This window comes from Musca domestica, unplaced genomic scaffold (genome assembly GCF_030504385.1).
Source record: "Musca domestica strain aabys unplaced genomic scaffold, Musca_domestica.polishedcontigs.V.1.1 39, whole genome shotgun sequence".
Classification (NCBI taxonomy): Eukaryota; Metazoa; Arthropoda; class Insecta; order Diptera; family Muscidae; genus Musca; species Musca domestica.
Window position 1 is genome coordinate 5,519,803 of NW_026712326.1, and position 16,165 is coordinate 5,535,967.

A 16,165-nucleotide genomic window follows, 5' to 3' on the forward strand; every position below is an offset into this window, starting at 1 on the left:
ATAAAAATTATTATCAGTAATATCGGCAATAGATTACAATAAAACCACAAAAGAACCAATTGGTGAGCCAAGTGGACTTTGTAATTGAACAAAAAGGAAAAAAAAAACCCGTCGCCTGGCGTCTATGTAGTAATTGCAAAAATATGTAGAATGGCAAGCATAAATATTTATCTACCAACCAGTCTGTCCACCTTCACCTCTCGCCGAATTGTAATTGGCGTGTTGACCAATTTTTTTCTCGAAAATCAAATCAACAAAAGCAAAAAAACACAATCACATTCAACTAAGAAAAGAAAACACTTGTTGATGAAATACCCAAATTGTATGCGTATAATGTATAGTGATGTATACATGTGTGCGTGTGGATGTATGTCCATCGTGGCGTTGTTTTCACAATACGTATTGAGGAAAAGCATTTTTCTTGTTTTATCAAGAAGAAGGAAAAACAGGCGCGCTGAAGTCGACAATGTTATACTCTACATCAGAATTAAATACCTTTTGTTGTAACCTAATATGAGCTAATATTAAATAAAATAATTTGTTCAATTTTGAAAAATTATATAAAATTATAGATATTATGCAGGAATTGATCATAAAACCTTTTGATTTGTAATTAAGTACATTGTATAATCAATCATACTTTTGTGCGTATAGATATCAGATATCTAACCTCAAAATGGGATAACAGTGTTCCTAACTACAGTAGACTATGTGAAAAGGTAGAGACGATTGAACACCTACTATGCAGATATTAACACCTACTATGCAGATATTAACACCTACTATACCATATTATCCATCAAGAGACACATGCTTTTTGGCACGTGGGAGATAGAAACTCCAACGTTCTTCATAGACCAAAGGTTTCCGAGCGAAGCAGTTTCAGATTGCAATACAGCTGTGCATCCTTTAACGAAACTAAACCAAAAACAGGAGGGAAATGAACATGAGAAGTCCAGTAGTAAACCCACTGCAAAAAACCTAAAATGAATCGGGGTTGACCTATATTGACCTAGGAAAAATAAATTTCGGACTCTGGGATTTTTCGAATTTTCTGGAAATTTGAAAATTGTGGAGAAATTACACATAGAAGGGCCCAATGTACAGAAACTCAGAATTCCTCGACTCAAATCCGCTTCATTCTTAGTTTCGGTTGCTTTACTAATCAAGCAACATCAGTTGACTGTTACTAAACACATTCACGAACCAAGAAATCAGCAAACTCGATTTTACTCTTAAAGTAATTTTTAAAATCGAACATCAATATCCAATTTTATGTGAAATCTTAAATTCCATGTTCATCTCCGGTTTTTGGTTGAGAGAAATATTTAGATTTAGCAAGTTGTAAAGAATCGCTGACTTGTTTCGCAAGTTAAGACAGATAAAACTATTGAAAATTGTGACCCTTTTTTGGGTTGAGGTACCAGGAGGGGTTTGCAGAAATTACAAGAGAGTTTGGTGTTTATTTTTTCAATATCTTGAACTATATGTGGGGAAGGTACCAGAAGCCACGGTCCGATCCTTACCATATTTATAATAGATCTTGTGTTGATCGAAATATTGAGATGTACCAAGACTGAATGAAATCGGATGTTAATTTCGCAAATTATGATCTTCATGGATATTCAAAATTTCGCAATTTGTTGACCCTTTGTGGGGGAGGTACCAGAAGGAGCGGACCGATATATGCCATATTCACAGCAGATAGTGTGTTAGCAGAAATAATTGTATGTGTGAAATATGAAGAGATGCGGAAGTTTTCTTCGGATATTATGATCGGTTTAGTTATTCAAAAGTTTAACCCTTTGTAGAGAGGTTCCAGAAGGAATGATCCTATCTCCACCATCTTTATAACATATCTTGTGTTGAATTGTAATATTGAGATGTACCAAGACTAAATGGATTCGGATGGTAATTTCGTGTTCTACGAGCTTCATGAACATTCAAAATTTTGACCCTTTGTGGTGGAAATACAAGAAGGAGTGGACCGATATTGTCCATTTTCGCACAAGATCTTGTGTTAGTAGGAAGAATGTAATGTGTGAAATATGAAGAGAACCAGATGCTTATTTTGGAATTAATAATCTTTTCGGTTATTGGAAATTTTGACCCTTTGTGGGGGAAGTACCAGAAGAAGTGGACCGATATAATCCATCTTTTCATCAAACCTGGGGTTAATAAAAATATTATGATGTATGCAATTTTAAGGCAATCGGACTCTTACATCACATTTTATAAGAGTTATAATTATTCATTGTCCATTTTCGCACCTGACCTAGAACTGATGCAAATATTATGATTTGCAAAGTTGGAGCAAGATCGGATTATCCTTTCTCTTTCTGGGCAGTAAATTATTTTCTTTGAAAGTGTTGTCGTTTTGTGAGGGAATTATCAGAAGGAGTAGACCAATATTGCCCATATCCGAACTCGATCTTAGTTTGATAACAATATTGCGATGTACCAAGTTTGGACCAAATCGGATACTCCCGATCGGATACAGATTTGCTCCAAAGAGACCTATGGTCTAAATCTGTTATTTCGATGAGGCACGTTTTGGCCGTATCAAATTATATATAACCTCTCTAGCCATATGTCTGAGTTTATAAAAATATTCAAAAGTTTTTAGAAATAGATATAAGAGATTTTGGCAGAGCGGATTATCTCTTCGTTGAGTTTTATAACATGAAGAAGGTTTTTTTTTATAGAACAGACTTCTTCACAGAAGATGCAGTCTTTAAGAGAGAAGGAATGATTTATTCCAAATGAAAGTGGCAGATGGATGAAAAACCGAGAATGTCTTTAAAAGAATTCCAGCATAAAACATATATCATTATTTATTTATTTTTATTTTTCTTTGCTACAAACAAATGCTCAAAATTAAACATCCCCACACTCGTCTGAGTAGGGAATTATTAAAAGAAAATAACGTGTGCAAATCGAAGTGAAATTGAACAAAAAAATATCTTTTTCGTTTTTTTTTTTTCAACTCTCTGTTGATATTAGCGCCAATCTTGAGGCCACACTAAACTGAACTGGCTATTCGATCGATGGCTGGCTCAATTGTTGTTGCAAATTGTTGCTTTCAATTAAATTAAGTTGTGCCGCTGTGCGGTATTATTGTTATTTCTTTTGCTATCATTTGTTATTATGGCCAATTTCTATATCTGCACAAAGCCAGCCAATTGGGGAGGAAAACAACAACAACAGGTTAATTTCTCGGATATGATGCTTTTGTGTGTTAACTGATCATGATCTTGTGTGAACGAACACTGATGATGATGATGATGACGACAGTAATGAAAAGAGGGGTAGCCAATAAATTTTGACAGAATGCAGAAAATATAAAAAAATCGAACGAAAAAAACTCAACCAATTTGCAAATCTATTTTTAATGTTTGCGAAAAAATTCCTCGAGACCAATTTTTGTTGGTAGCAAAGTTTGAACTGATTTCGTTTTTTATGAATTTTTGAAGGTTATTGCGGGTGAACGGACGATATATATATTGTTTTCGTTTTATTTGAATATGTTAAATGGTTGTTAACACACGCAAATTGTCTGCTCAAAAGTGGCATGGCAAATTTATTTGACGAATGCATTTTCATGTTCGCCAAATAATCATTCATAATTTGGTCATTCATAATCGCAATTTGATACTAATTTCTTGATTTTTCTAATCTTAAAATCTATAGAATATATTATTTAGCTTTAATGTTGGCAATAATAATGATATTAAGTTTCCTGTGGGTTTTTATTATACCCTTAGCCATATAGCTAGAGAGGGTGTATATCTTTTGATACGGCCAAAACGTACCTCATCGAAATAACGATTCTAGACCCTAGCTTTCTTTGGACCAAATCCGTTTTAGGACATTTGGAGTCGATCTAGCGATGTCCGTCGTCCGTCCGTCTGTCTGTCTGTCTCACTGGCTGGTGCGCACCATAATTCTCGAAGGGAGTATCCGATATGGTCCAAACTTGGCACATCCGTGCAATATTATTATCAAACATATATCGAGTTCGGAGATGGGCAATATCGGCCACTCCTTCTGGTAACTCCCACACAAAAGGTCAAAATATTCAAAAAAATATATTTACTGCACAGAAAGAGAAAGGATGATCCAATTTTGCTCTAACTTTGCAAATCCTAATGTTTCCATCAATGATATGTTAGGTGCGAAAATGGACAATAACAGTCCACTCCATTAAGTGCCTCTCCCACAAAAGTAAAAATGTTGAGTAATTATAGTTCTTATAATGTGTTTTAAGAGTCTGATTGTCTTCAAATTTCACACATCCCAATATTTATATTAACCCTAAGTCTGGTGTTGAGAAGGAATGTTTCGGTTCACTACTTTTGGTACCTCCCCCACAAATGGTCAAAATTTTGAATATCTATGAAGCTCATTAAACACGAAATGAACATCCGATTCCATTCAGATCTCAATATTTCTATCAACACAAGATCTGTTATAAAGATGGTAGAGACCGGACCTTCCCTTCTTGTACCTTCCCCACAATGAGAAAAAGTTTTGAATAACAAAAACGATTATAAAATCCGAAATAAGCATCCGTTCATATTTCACACATCCCATCACTCTGTTTCAAACGATTTGATTCCCACTAAGAAGAGTAAATTCTGTATAAAACTCCCACTCTTCGAGGAATCGCGCTCGCAAGCTAGTTTCTCTTCAGAGGGGAAACGTGCAAATGTGTGCTCTGATTTTAATTTATCTTCATGGACATCAGATGAACATGATGTGTTCACCCTAATTTAAAGAAGACAGGAGAACAGAATAAAGAGAAGAGAAGGAAATGAATAACGGATAGTGAAGAAGAGAGAATCTGAATAAAGAGTAGAATAGTAGGTTTGCATCCACGGTCGTCGTCCTTAGCCATTTTGGTCTTATGGTGCTCCACCGTCTCAGTTTCCTCCTCGTCCTGACAAAGCCTGTATTCAGCAGTATTCAGTGTCGTCACACCCCCGCCCCCCTATTTGGATGTCATGGCCTTTATGTTGTAGTGTCCTGTAATTAGGCCCACCACAAGCTTCAAGTCCAGCTTCGTCATGGATATGAGTGACCTCGATCTCCTTTCGGAATTTACCAGCCAAATCTTTTTGGAGACATTATGTCCCTTCCTGTTAGCCAGTTCTGTTGAAATCTCCCAAGATAAAGCTTATGCAGTACTTGGATGAAGTGTCATAAAGTTGGCTTCATTGATCTCTCAATCTCAGGATATACTGACTCAGATCCGCGTCTGGCCATTTCATCCGCCGATTCATTGCCAGATATATTGCACTGTCCAGGGACTCAACAGAGTTTGACAAACGATTTAACATTTTCTAGAGCATTCCTGCTATCCAGAACTGCCATAGAATTTAGAGCCTTCGGCCCCGCTTCAGTTCATTGATTCTAGCAGTTCTATGACCTTCCTGACAGCAAAGATTTCTGCCTGAAAAACGCTACAGTCGTTGTTTAGTCTGAAGGACCTTTGGATACTTAGACTTTCACAGTAGACTCCAGCTCCCGTTTCACTCCAAGGCTAAGGGTATAAAGAGCAATCACTGTCGACAACCAAGAAAGACATTGGGCGCCTAGTTCTAGAACATGTCATGAAGTTCTCAGTTCGCTTTGACTTTCGAGGGTATATGAAATCTCTTATCCATGATGAGAAAGCACACCACCCACACAGACATACCCGCTGGAATCCTACCAGATTATCTTCTTACCGCAATCATTTATTAAATATACTGGATGTAATTTCTATTCCTGACCACTGTGTATTCTTTTTTATTTTTTCACCTTTTCACTTTCTTTTCAACAATTAACAGATTTCCCTATACCATACACCATATACATGTTTCGAAAAAAAATAAAACTAATTATAACCAGCCAGCCACTCCTAGTAACAAAATCTCTATTTTCCTATCTTTTCAGATATTCCTATTGCTTTTAATAGTTTTATACTTTGCATCGTACGTGTTAATTTCACGGTTCAGACGTAAAGATCGTGATGATCTATTTTCCAATGATGACGATGAATTGCTGGTCTATCGCATAAGGTAGGAACAAAAATTGAACAATGATACAGCAACCATTTTTAAATTATATTTTTTATTCTTAAACTAATCAAAAACATCATCATCTTCATTCTTTTATTTCCTTTTCCCTCCGGCATCTCTACATCTGGCAACTAAACAAACCCATCAAAACAGTTCATGGCTTTGTACATTTTCAATGGCGATTGCGGTTGGTGCGGCTCTTCTACTGCCCGTTTCAATTGCCAGCAATGAAGTATTGTTACTCTATCCGAACAGTTACTACGTCAAATGGCTAAACAGTTCATTGATCCAAGGTAAGTGAGTTACTTGCTGCTGAGCCATTGATTGATTATAAATGGCCGTTGCAATCTTATGTTATGGCTGATTGATTTCAAATGTTGTTAATACAATTTTTTTGTTTGATTTTATTGCAGGTCTTTGGAACCATGTTTTTCTATTCTCCAATTTGGCATTATTCGTTTTCCTGCCATTTGCCTATCTATTCACTGAATCAACAGGCTTTTCGGGCCATAAAAAGGGAATCATAGCACGAGCCTATGAAACATTTACAGTATTTAGCCTATTGGCATTTGTTGTGCTGGGCCTGACATATGTGCTGTCAGCCGTAATGGATCCAGAAAAAATTGGATTTCTCTCATTGTTCAGTAAGTATGCCAATTTACAAAAGCAAAAAAAAAAAAAAAACGACTGCATTTCAGCGGAAACTACATTTGGCTGGGTTATTAATTTAGCAAAGCCACGACAGTTTCTACGTTGGGTGCAGTTACATGTTTGTGGTTCTTTTATTTTGCATTGCTCCCACATCCATAAACTGTTGTCTTTTTGTTCTTTTTTCTCCCTACAGATTTGGGCAGTGTTCATTTGCCATTTTTGTATTCATGCGTATCGTTTTTGGGTGTGCTACTACTACTCCGTAAGTTGATATTTTTTTACTACTTAAATTTTTGTATCCCTCCTCCATATTATAGAGGGTGTATTAACTTTGTCATTCCGTTTGTAACTCCTCGATATACTCATGTCAGACCCAACAGCGTAAAATTCTAAGTCGATTTAGCGATGTCCGTCTGTCTGTTTGCCCGTTTGTCTGTTGTAATCACGCTATCTTTCGAACGAATTGAGATAGAAGGCTAGAATTTTTCACACATGTTTATTTTGCCAGGTTTAGTTTATAAATGGGCCATATAGGTCCACGTTTCCATATATCCCCCATATAACGGTACCTCCCGATATTCGGTATTTTGATGATTTTAGCGACATTATTCACCGGAATTGTTTCAAATTTGGTATTTGAAGTTCGAAATGGATACTACAGCCTATGACAGAAAATTGTTTGTGCAGGTCCAGGTCTTCGTAGAGTCCCCATATAACGATACCTCCCTATATTTGCTATTTTGATGATTTTAGTGACATTAATTACCGGAATTGTTTCAAATTTGGTATTTGAAGTTCGGAATGAATACTACCGCATATGACGGAAAATTGTCTGTGCAGGTCCATGTTTTGATATAGCGCCCATAAAACGGTACCTCCAGATATTCGGTATTTGGATGATTTTAGCGGCACTATTCACCGGAATTGTCTCAAATTTGGTATTTGAAATTCGTAATGAATACTACAGTCTAAGACAGAAAATTGTCCGTGTTGGTCCACGTCTTCGTATAGCCCCCATATAACAGTTCCTCCCTATATTAGGTATTTTGATGATTTTAGTGACATTATTCACCAAAATTGTTTCAAATTTGGTATTTGAAGTTCGTAGTGGATACTACAGTCTATGACAGAAAATTGTCTGTGCAGGTCCAGGTCTTCGTATAGGCCCTATATATCAGTACCTCCCTATATTCGGTATTTTTTCGATTTTAGGTACAATACTCTCCGAAGTTGTTTGAGATGTAGCTACATTATCACCGTTTATTTCAAGTTTCGAATTTGAATATGGTAATGGCTTATGAAAAACAAAGCGTATGTAGGTCCACGTCGTATAGATCCTAATATAAGGGCTGTATTCGATATTTTTAAGATTTTAACAGAATTTTAAACGGATTTTATTTTTTGAAAATACCTAAAATTTGTTCCAAATGGTGGAGGGTATTCAAAGTTCGGCCCGGCCGAACTTACTGCTTTTTAACTTGTTTGTTTTAATAATGTGACTAATTACATTCGCCACTGTGGCACTATCAGACAATTGCGTTGCATTGCCATCAATCATACTTTATTATCAAATATATTCATCAATATAACACAATACCCCCAACACTTGTGTGTTCGTACGAATTTAATTATGTCGATATGCCATTTGTTTTATCAGATAGATTGTATTGATATTTTTTTGGGAAATTGAAGTGGCCGAAATGTACAAAACAGAACAAAGTTCAAAATGGAATTTTTTAGCTAGAAATGCAACTAAATGTATTTATACAAAATTATTTTTTGTGCAATCAGCAACTAGAATATTCAACCTGATAGTAGGAAGAGTACATATGTACTCCTAATAACTAACGTTTTCTTGAAACACTCTCACTAATAACGAATTTTTATCTTTATTAGATATCTGGTGGGAATAGTTTTTTAAATTTGCAAAAATATATTGGTCATTTGGCTATTAAAACAAATGCCGTACATAGGGGTATTTGTTTAATCAGCTAGATTTTATTGATATCTAAGTGATAGAGAAACGCATTTAAGTGGTCATAATATACCAAACAGCTCAAGGTTCATCGTGAACTTTTTTAATAGAAATGCAACAAAATTTGTTTAAACAAAGTGATACTTTTATGTGTTCCCAGAAACTAATATTTTGGACTTTATAATATGTATTTTCCGTCATTTGTTTTCTTTCGATACACAGCCATAAAACACTAATTCTTATCATTGTTTGAAATCTGTTGGTAACAGTTTGTTCAATTAGCAAAACGCTGTAGGTAGTTGTTAGTTTATTAGCGAAATTAGAAAATTGGTAAATACCGGTAAATTTATAAGAAATGTGTGAATTCCCGGATATTTTCCCAAATGATGGGTATTACCCGGATATTTCCCAAATGATGGGTATTACCCATGTTGGAAATGTGACCCACCAATTCATTGTGGAGCATTATTTTTTAATATAAAAACTGGCAAAAGGGGATAGGTGAAAATCCATCTACTTTACCCAGAAAGTATGGAAAAGAAAAATTAGTAAAAATTTGGAAAATAACATATATGCCAATCGAAAACTATTTTTTATTTCTCAAAATTTGTTAAATATAGTCATTTTAAAAAGATCTAGTGAAGATTCTATGCTATTTTTATATACCATCAGCCATATGAGATCGAAATAGTGGTTTTATACAGGGTGAGATGAAAAAACTGCAACCAACTTCAGACTGCTGTCATTTCTAAGCCACTCGTCCGACAGCTGTTTAAATTATTCCAGTGACAGCTCATTATACTGTTTACAAGCGTACAAAAGCATTTTGTTGAGCATTTTCCAGAAAAAAGTAAGCCGTGATGGAATTCAAGCGTGATAGTGTGATTTCTTTATATTTGGCTGGAAAACCACAAGTGTCAATCGTTAGAGCACTCCAGCATTTAAATGTTAATAAGTCTTTTGTGTCTCGTACCATCGCTCGTTGCCGTGATACTGGTAGGGAGCCCGACGTCGAGGAAGTGGACGGAAGAAAACAGCAACATCAGCTGAAATGGTTTGAAAAGTATATAAGCAACTTGATCGAAAGGAGTAGTGGAGGATGTAATAATTTTTGCAAAGCCTTGGCATGCAAACAATTTGGCCGCAGACCTTGGACATTCCCACAGGACTCAGCACCATCGTACTCAGCAAGAATGGTTACAAAATGAGTAACCAACCAAGAATGGTAACTAAGAATGGTTACAAAATGAGGTTCCTCGCTTTATTTCCAGTACACAGTGGCCACCAAAATCTCCGGATACCAATCCGTTGGAGTATTTTGGAAAGCACGGTTGTCACTAAAAAATACCAAAGTGTCGATCACCTCAACCTCAAGCAATTTTTTGCTTTCATTTAAACACGTTTAAAAAAAGGTCGAAAGTTACCATACAGAACTAGAAAGAACATCCAATTTTGTGAAAAGTTTGGAAATCCTAATATTTATATCATAATATGCTACGTCAGGTGCGCAAATGGAATATATCGGCCCACTCCATCAAGTACCAACCCCACGAATCGTCAACATTTTAAATAATTATAACTCTCATAAAATGCGAAATAAGCATCCGATTCACTTTAAATTTCGCACATCCCAATTTTTCTACTACTTTTTTTGGTGTGAAGATGGACTATATAGGCCCTGCGATTTTGCAACTAAAAAATTGCCAATTTGAGATTCCACTTTGAGATTTTAACTTCTTTATTAGAAGAATTCAAACATTCAAAATCCGAACCTGGTCATTATCGGTTTTTGGTTTGACATAATTAGACTACGGTTGGTTTCTGAAGATTCTATTTATATTGTACTCTTTTAATGCTACACTGACCGCGTCTGAGTCAGTCCTGATTAAAAAGCCTCTAACCGACAAATAATGAGGTTCTCATGAAAAATTCCAAAAAAAAAAAAAAAAAAAAAAATGAAAAAAAAACACTTCGGATGGGTCCTTGGTTCCCTCCCTGGCTACGTCGGTGCCACAGACCGATCTATCACATTATAAGAGGTCAACAAGGTCTTCATGTCCACACCCCAAGTGTTACCGACTAGCGTCTTGAGAACCTTGTTCCTACTTTTCAATTTATAACAGATATATGAGGCTTGAATTTGCCTCGACCTGCAAATTCAGCTGTGTTCTCATACCCACAGTGCGACTCTTAATTTAGTGGCGGATACAATCCCTCGCGTCGAAAAGATCTTATATTTCGAGTTGTCTGTAGGTCTCGTTGTATACCTACTAACTAGCCACTTTTGTACAAGATATCTGACCTCAAGACTATGTGAAGATGAAGAAAAGGTAGACAGGTAGATAGGTAGGCCACCCTGCTAAGTATAGTTCTCTCTTAAATCTCTTTTTTTTTGCTCTTTCCTCTAAACATCAAATTTATTCTTTCTGGGAAGAACACAATGGACCGAGGATGTTTAAATGAAGCTACCGTTCGCTGTGTGACGATTCCTAAAACCCAACCACAATCTCTCCCTCTAGATTCCCGGACTTGACTGAGATAATTTCATCTTTCAATGTAATTTCACTAAATCTATGATTTGTAGGGCTCGATCGCTGAAATTCATCACGTTTATCCCTAAGTCCCGCTGAAGTGTGTCAAGCAAAGTCAAATTAAGAACAATTGTTATTAGAAAACTGGAGAATACGGACTACTTCCACCCGTCTTAGCTAGAGGTCAACAGGTGTCTTAAAGTGTCAATGTTTGAGGATGCCGGGCGCAACTTTTTACTTCCGCCATAGTTATTCTGTTGTGCTTAGGCTCCAGTCTAGGATTTAGGTTTTAATATAACCAAGAGTAAGAAGATAGTGTCATTCCCTTCACTTGATAGAAACAGAGGATTTTGGATTCGCAGTTCCCGAAATGGTTTTTAATGGATATATTCTGGACATTTCTCAACTATAAGTTTGTATACGTTAAACGTTGAGCTCTCTTTGATGCTTTAAAAAATGTACGTATTTAGGATATTTTTAAACTTGCTCCACAATGAAGCTGTTATATTCCTTCATTATCTTATAAAACCAAATAAAATTTAAAATTGTTGATTGTAAATTAATTTATCCACATATTTTTTTTAAATCGATTCCGTTTTGAATTTTTCCAAGAAATCATCAATAAAATCACCCTTTTTTGGATTATTTTTTCTGGCCAATTTTATGCTAGTCTCGAAATTCTTTTCATCACCCAAACGTTTATATGCCGCGGCACGATACAGCCAACTACGAATATTTTTCTCTTCCAATTTGTTTAGCACATAATCACAATCCATAATGCCACGTTTATAGTTTTTCAATCTGCAAATAATAGTATTTATTTGAAGAGATAAAAATATGTTGTCTAAAAAATACTTACTTCATATAGGCCAAAGCACGATTGTTGTATAAAATTGGACTATCCCGTATATGTTCCATTGCCTTGGTGTACATGTTAATGGCCTTTTCATAGTTTTGTTTGCGAAAGGCTTCATTGCCCAGACTTATAATGGAAAAGTTAAATATTGAAAACTATTTAAAATAGATCTTCTTATTTTCAAACTTACGTCCTGAAATGTTGTGCAATGCGTTCCCGTTCTCTTCTGGCCTTGGCCCTCTCATCGGCATCCTTTTCAAATTGCTGCATAAATGTAAATTTATCCATAACATTCGGATTGTCATTCTTCTTGCCATCGCTTTCGTCTTCATTTTCGAGAATACTTCGATTCAACACCGTGCGACTTTCTTTAACCGTCACAATGAAGTTATTCTCATCTATTTCATCGAAAATATTCTTGGGCCTTGGAAAGAGAAGATTAATTAATTATTCGAAATTCCATGATGATTTTGACTCACGCTGCCTTTTTGGAAGGACTGCTGCCGTCATCCTCCTTTTTATTGGCGTTATTAATATCTTCCAATAGCTTCATCACTTGATTGACTTTTGATTCAAATTCCAAGAAATCTTCATCGAATCCTGGTGGGTTGTTCATGGCGTTTCGTTATTGTTTTAGGTTGGAATCTCTTCAAAATTTGTCTGATCCTCTTAGGAAGTAATTTTCATTTATCCTTAATTTGATTCCTGTAAACAATATTGTCAAACACTATTGTTTGGATTAGTGTTGCTATGGTAACTGTTTTGAAAATATTTGTACGGAATTTTCTAGGATGTTATAAGGAAACGGACATTTATTTATTTTCTTAATGGGAATATATATGCCATGTCTAGCTGCTTACAGGGTGAGATAAAATTTTAATTTTATTTAATGAAAGCAAAAAATGTCGGCAATAGCATCAAATTTTAGAATAAGTTTAGATTTGTTCGAATTGGTATTTTTGGCACGAATTGTGGCCTTCAAAAGGCCAACGAAACCGTCACACGCTGCCCGAATGTTGCTCTGCGGTATTTCGGCCCATTTCTGGCGAAGCGGTTGCTTGAGGTGATCGACACTTTGGCATTTTTTAGTGCCAACCTTGCTTTCCAAAATACTCCAGACACAATAGTCCAACGGATTGGTATCCGGAGCACTGGAAATGAAGCGATGAACCTCATTTTGTAACTATTCTTGGGTTGCGCGTGCTGAGTGCTATGGTGATGAGTCCTGTTGGAATGTCTGCGGCCAAAATGTTTGCGTGCCCACGGACCCTCCAGAATATATTCGGCATTTATTCAGATGCCACGGTCGGTTAATACGAGCGGAGAGTGACCATCGGCTGTTATGGCGGTCCACACCATCACCATGGCCGGGGCTTGAGTTCTGGCGGCCAATCGAAGTTGCACATTTTCAGCTGATCTCTTAAGCAAGTAACACGATCATTTTGTTATTTTACTGCTGGCCAACGAATATTTTCTCATCGGAAAAAAACAAATTCGGCTGTTTCCCAATTTTGGCCAAACGAAGCAACTATTTAGCTTTTTTATATTATTCAAAATATACACCATCTGTGGAGTTCGATAGCGTGGATCGGCCAATCCTGGCTTGTTTTTGTCACTTGAAGTTTTTTAAATAAGATTTTAACTTTCAAGAATCTACTATTTTCCAATTTTTTTTTTTCGATATTATAAATTATTCTTGTAAAAATTTTAATATTTTTGCAGCCCTGGAACAACCCAAACATTTACCAAATAAATTTTTTTTTAAATCTTGTCTTTTTCTTTACAGTCTGCACCCCCTTTGGTTTTGTTCGTTTATTCGGTGTGGTGGGTCAAGTTTTGGTCAAACCACACCTTTTGCGCGATGTCAACGAGGAATACATTGCATTTCACATGGAAGAGGCTAGTGTTAAAAGAAAACTAGCCAATTTGGAATTGCAAAATGTTAGCATCAATGAATCTCTTCTCAGCAATGGTAACGGTAGTTACACAACATCTACAACATCGTCGTCCAACAACAGCTACAGTCGAGGCAGCTATGATATGCCAAATGGCAACTATCTTGCCAGTACCATAACAATTATTGGCGGTGGCAATTATTTAAATTCCTCATCCCACACAGCCAATAATCATCATCACCATCATAATGAATTTCGTAGTAATAATTTCAGTAATTACTACAATCATGTTAGCCATAGAACGCCATCATTATCCCATCTAATCCAAAGAAAACCCCTAAATGGCGAAAGTCATGATAATCTTGCTAAGCTCAATGAAAGACTGAGAGAATTAGAGTCTGAACGTAAAGAATTGGATAAATTAAGAAAATCATCGGCATTCCAGAGAAATTTTGTCTATCCGCTGGCCATGCTGTTGCTATTGTTTTTCACCGGCATAACAGTGCTGTTGGTGGTGCAGAACACATTGGAGTTGTTGATTGGTATTAAAGCATTGCCGCTAAGTACCAGGGTAAGTTTTAATGAAGCATTTACATATTTTGTGTGGGAAGGCAATTAAATGTATTATTTTTTCTTATTTCGTTTATAGCAATTTACATTGGGTATATCATCTCTATCCAAATTGGGACCAATTGGAGCTGGTCTCGAAGTGTGTCTCATATTTTATTTGGGAGCCACTTCAGCCGTTGGCTTTTATACCATGCCATTTATGCGAAATGTCCGGCCACAACGGCGTAAAACATCACTATCACAATTGATACTCAACTGTGCATTAGTGTTGATTCTAAGCTCCGCCTTGCCATTGCTTAGCCGTATTATAGGTAAGTTGTGTAAAGTAAAGTTTGAAGAAATGAAACCAAAAAAACAAAAATAAAACCGCTAAGGAAATTCAAAAGTCGTGCGGGTCGACTATATGATACCCTACACACACCACTATGCATATTTAGTAGAGCTCCCGTAACAAAATAATTTTTTAAAGTATATCATACCACCTATCAACATTTGGCTTTAGAGCAGTTATAGTTTGGTTTCAGAGGTAACTAATATAAGGGAGGCATATCCAATTCTGAATCGATGTTCACTAAATTTGACGGAGACATTTTAATCTTTGATACCAAATAACATTGCTATAGAGTGTAGGATATCACTTCGGGAAGGATTATATTAAAAAGCCGAGTTCCACAAAATGGAAACGTACGTACGGAAATTCACCCCATGTGGGCTGATATTAGCCACTAATTGCACAATAAACCTGAAATCGGATTAAAGATATTTAGGAGCTATATCCAAATCTTTCCGATCTCGATAAAATAAAAAGTATTTCCGAGCTCTATAAGATATCTTGTACAAAATATCATTGTTGTCGAATGAATATAGCGAATGTGAGGGACTTAAACACCAAATCTTGATACAATTTAGCAGAGGAATTTTTGGACTGTATCTGATTTCTGTTAACAAATATTATTGTTTTGAGGTGCATATTACGCATATGAGGGACTTAAAAACTAAATCGGATGAAACATACAGGGTGAGATGAAAAAACTGCAACCAATTGCAGACTGCTGTCATTTCTAAGCCACTCGTCCGACAGCTGTTAAAATTATTCTAGTGACAGCTCATTGTATTGTTTACAAGCGTACAAAAGCATTTTGGTGAGAATTTTCCAGAAAAAGTTATTCCTGATGGAATTCTAGCGTGATATTTGGCTGGAAAACCACAACTCCAGCATTTAAATGTGATTAAATCTTTTGTGTCTCGTACCATCGCTCGTTGCCATCATACTGGTAACGTAGCCCGGCGTCAAGGAAGTGGACGGAAGAAAACAACAGCATCAGCAGAAATAGTTCGAACAGTAAAGAAGCGACTTGATCGAAACCCGCGTTGCAGTTACCGAAAAATGGCTCGTGAGCTGAACATATCGCAATATTCCATTCGGCAAATAACGAAAAATGAGCTCGGGGTAAAGTCATTGAAATTCCAAAAAATGCAATAACTTACACCGCAACAGAAAGAAAATAGACTCCAAAGAGCTAAAGAGTTGCTTCGCTTGGCCGAAAGTGGTGAACTGCCGAATTTGGTTTTCTCCGATGTGAAAACATTCGTTGTCCAGCAGTTTTTAAACAAATAAAATGATC

The 16,165-nt window shown here is 36.2% G+C and overlaps 2 protein-coding genes across 3 annotated transcripts in view; one reads left to right on the forward strand and one right to left on the reverse strand.

Annotated features, from left to right (window-relative positions):
* The window catches only part of LOC101888828 (protein Lilipod), a 49,176-nt gene that overhangs the window by 27,306 nt on the left and 5,705 nt on the right, over window positions 1–16,165 (forward strand). For both annotated transcript variants that reach the window (XM_011294144.3, XM_011294143.3), the window contains exons 2-7: window positions 5,938–6,062; window positions 6,216–6,355; window positions 6,476–6,706; window positions 6,907–6,975; window positions 13,862–14,541; window positions 14,620–14,851. In XM_011294144.3, the coding sequence (XP_011292446.1) occupies window positions 5,938–6,062; window positions 6,216–6,355; window positions 6,476–6,706; window positions 6,907–6,975; window positions 13,862–14,541; window positions 14,620–14,851 (1,477 nt within the window). The remainder of the gene's footprint in view (window positions 1–5,937; window positions 6,063–6,215; window positions 6,356–6,475; window positions 6,707–6,906; window positions 6,976–13,861; window positions 14,542–14,619; window positions 14,852–16,165) is intronic.
* On the reverse strand, window positions 11,772–12,777 carry LOC101889185 (tetratricopeptide repeat protein 12). Its single transcript, XM_005183307.4, has 4 exons — window positions 12,555–12,777; window positions 12,266–12,499; window positions 12,079–12,201; window positions 11,772–12,020 (listed from the first exon to the last, which is right to left on the reverse strand). Exons 1-4 carry the CDS (start codon window positions 12,689–12,691, stop codon window positions 11,801–11,803), a joined length of 714 nt encoding a protein of 237 aa, XP_005183364.1. The 5' UTR covers window positions 12,692–12,777; the 3' UTR covers window positions 11,772–11,800.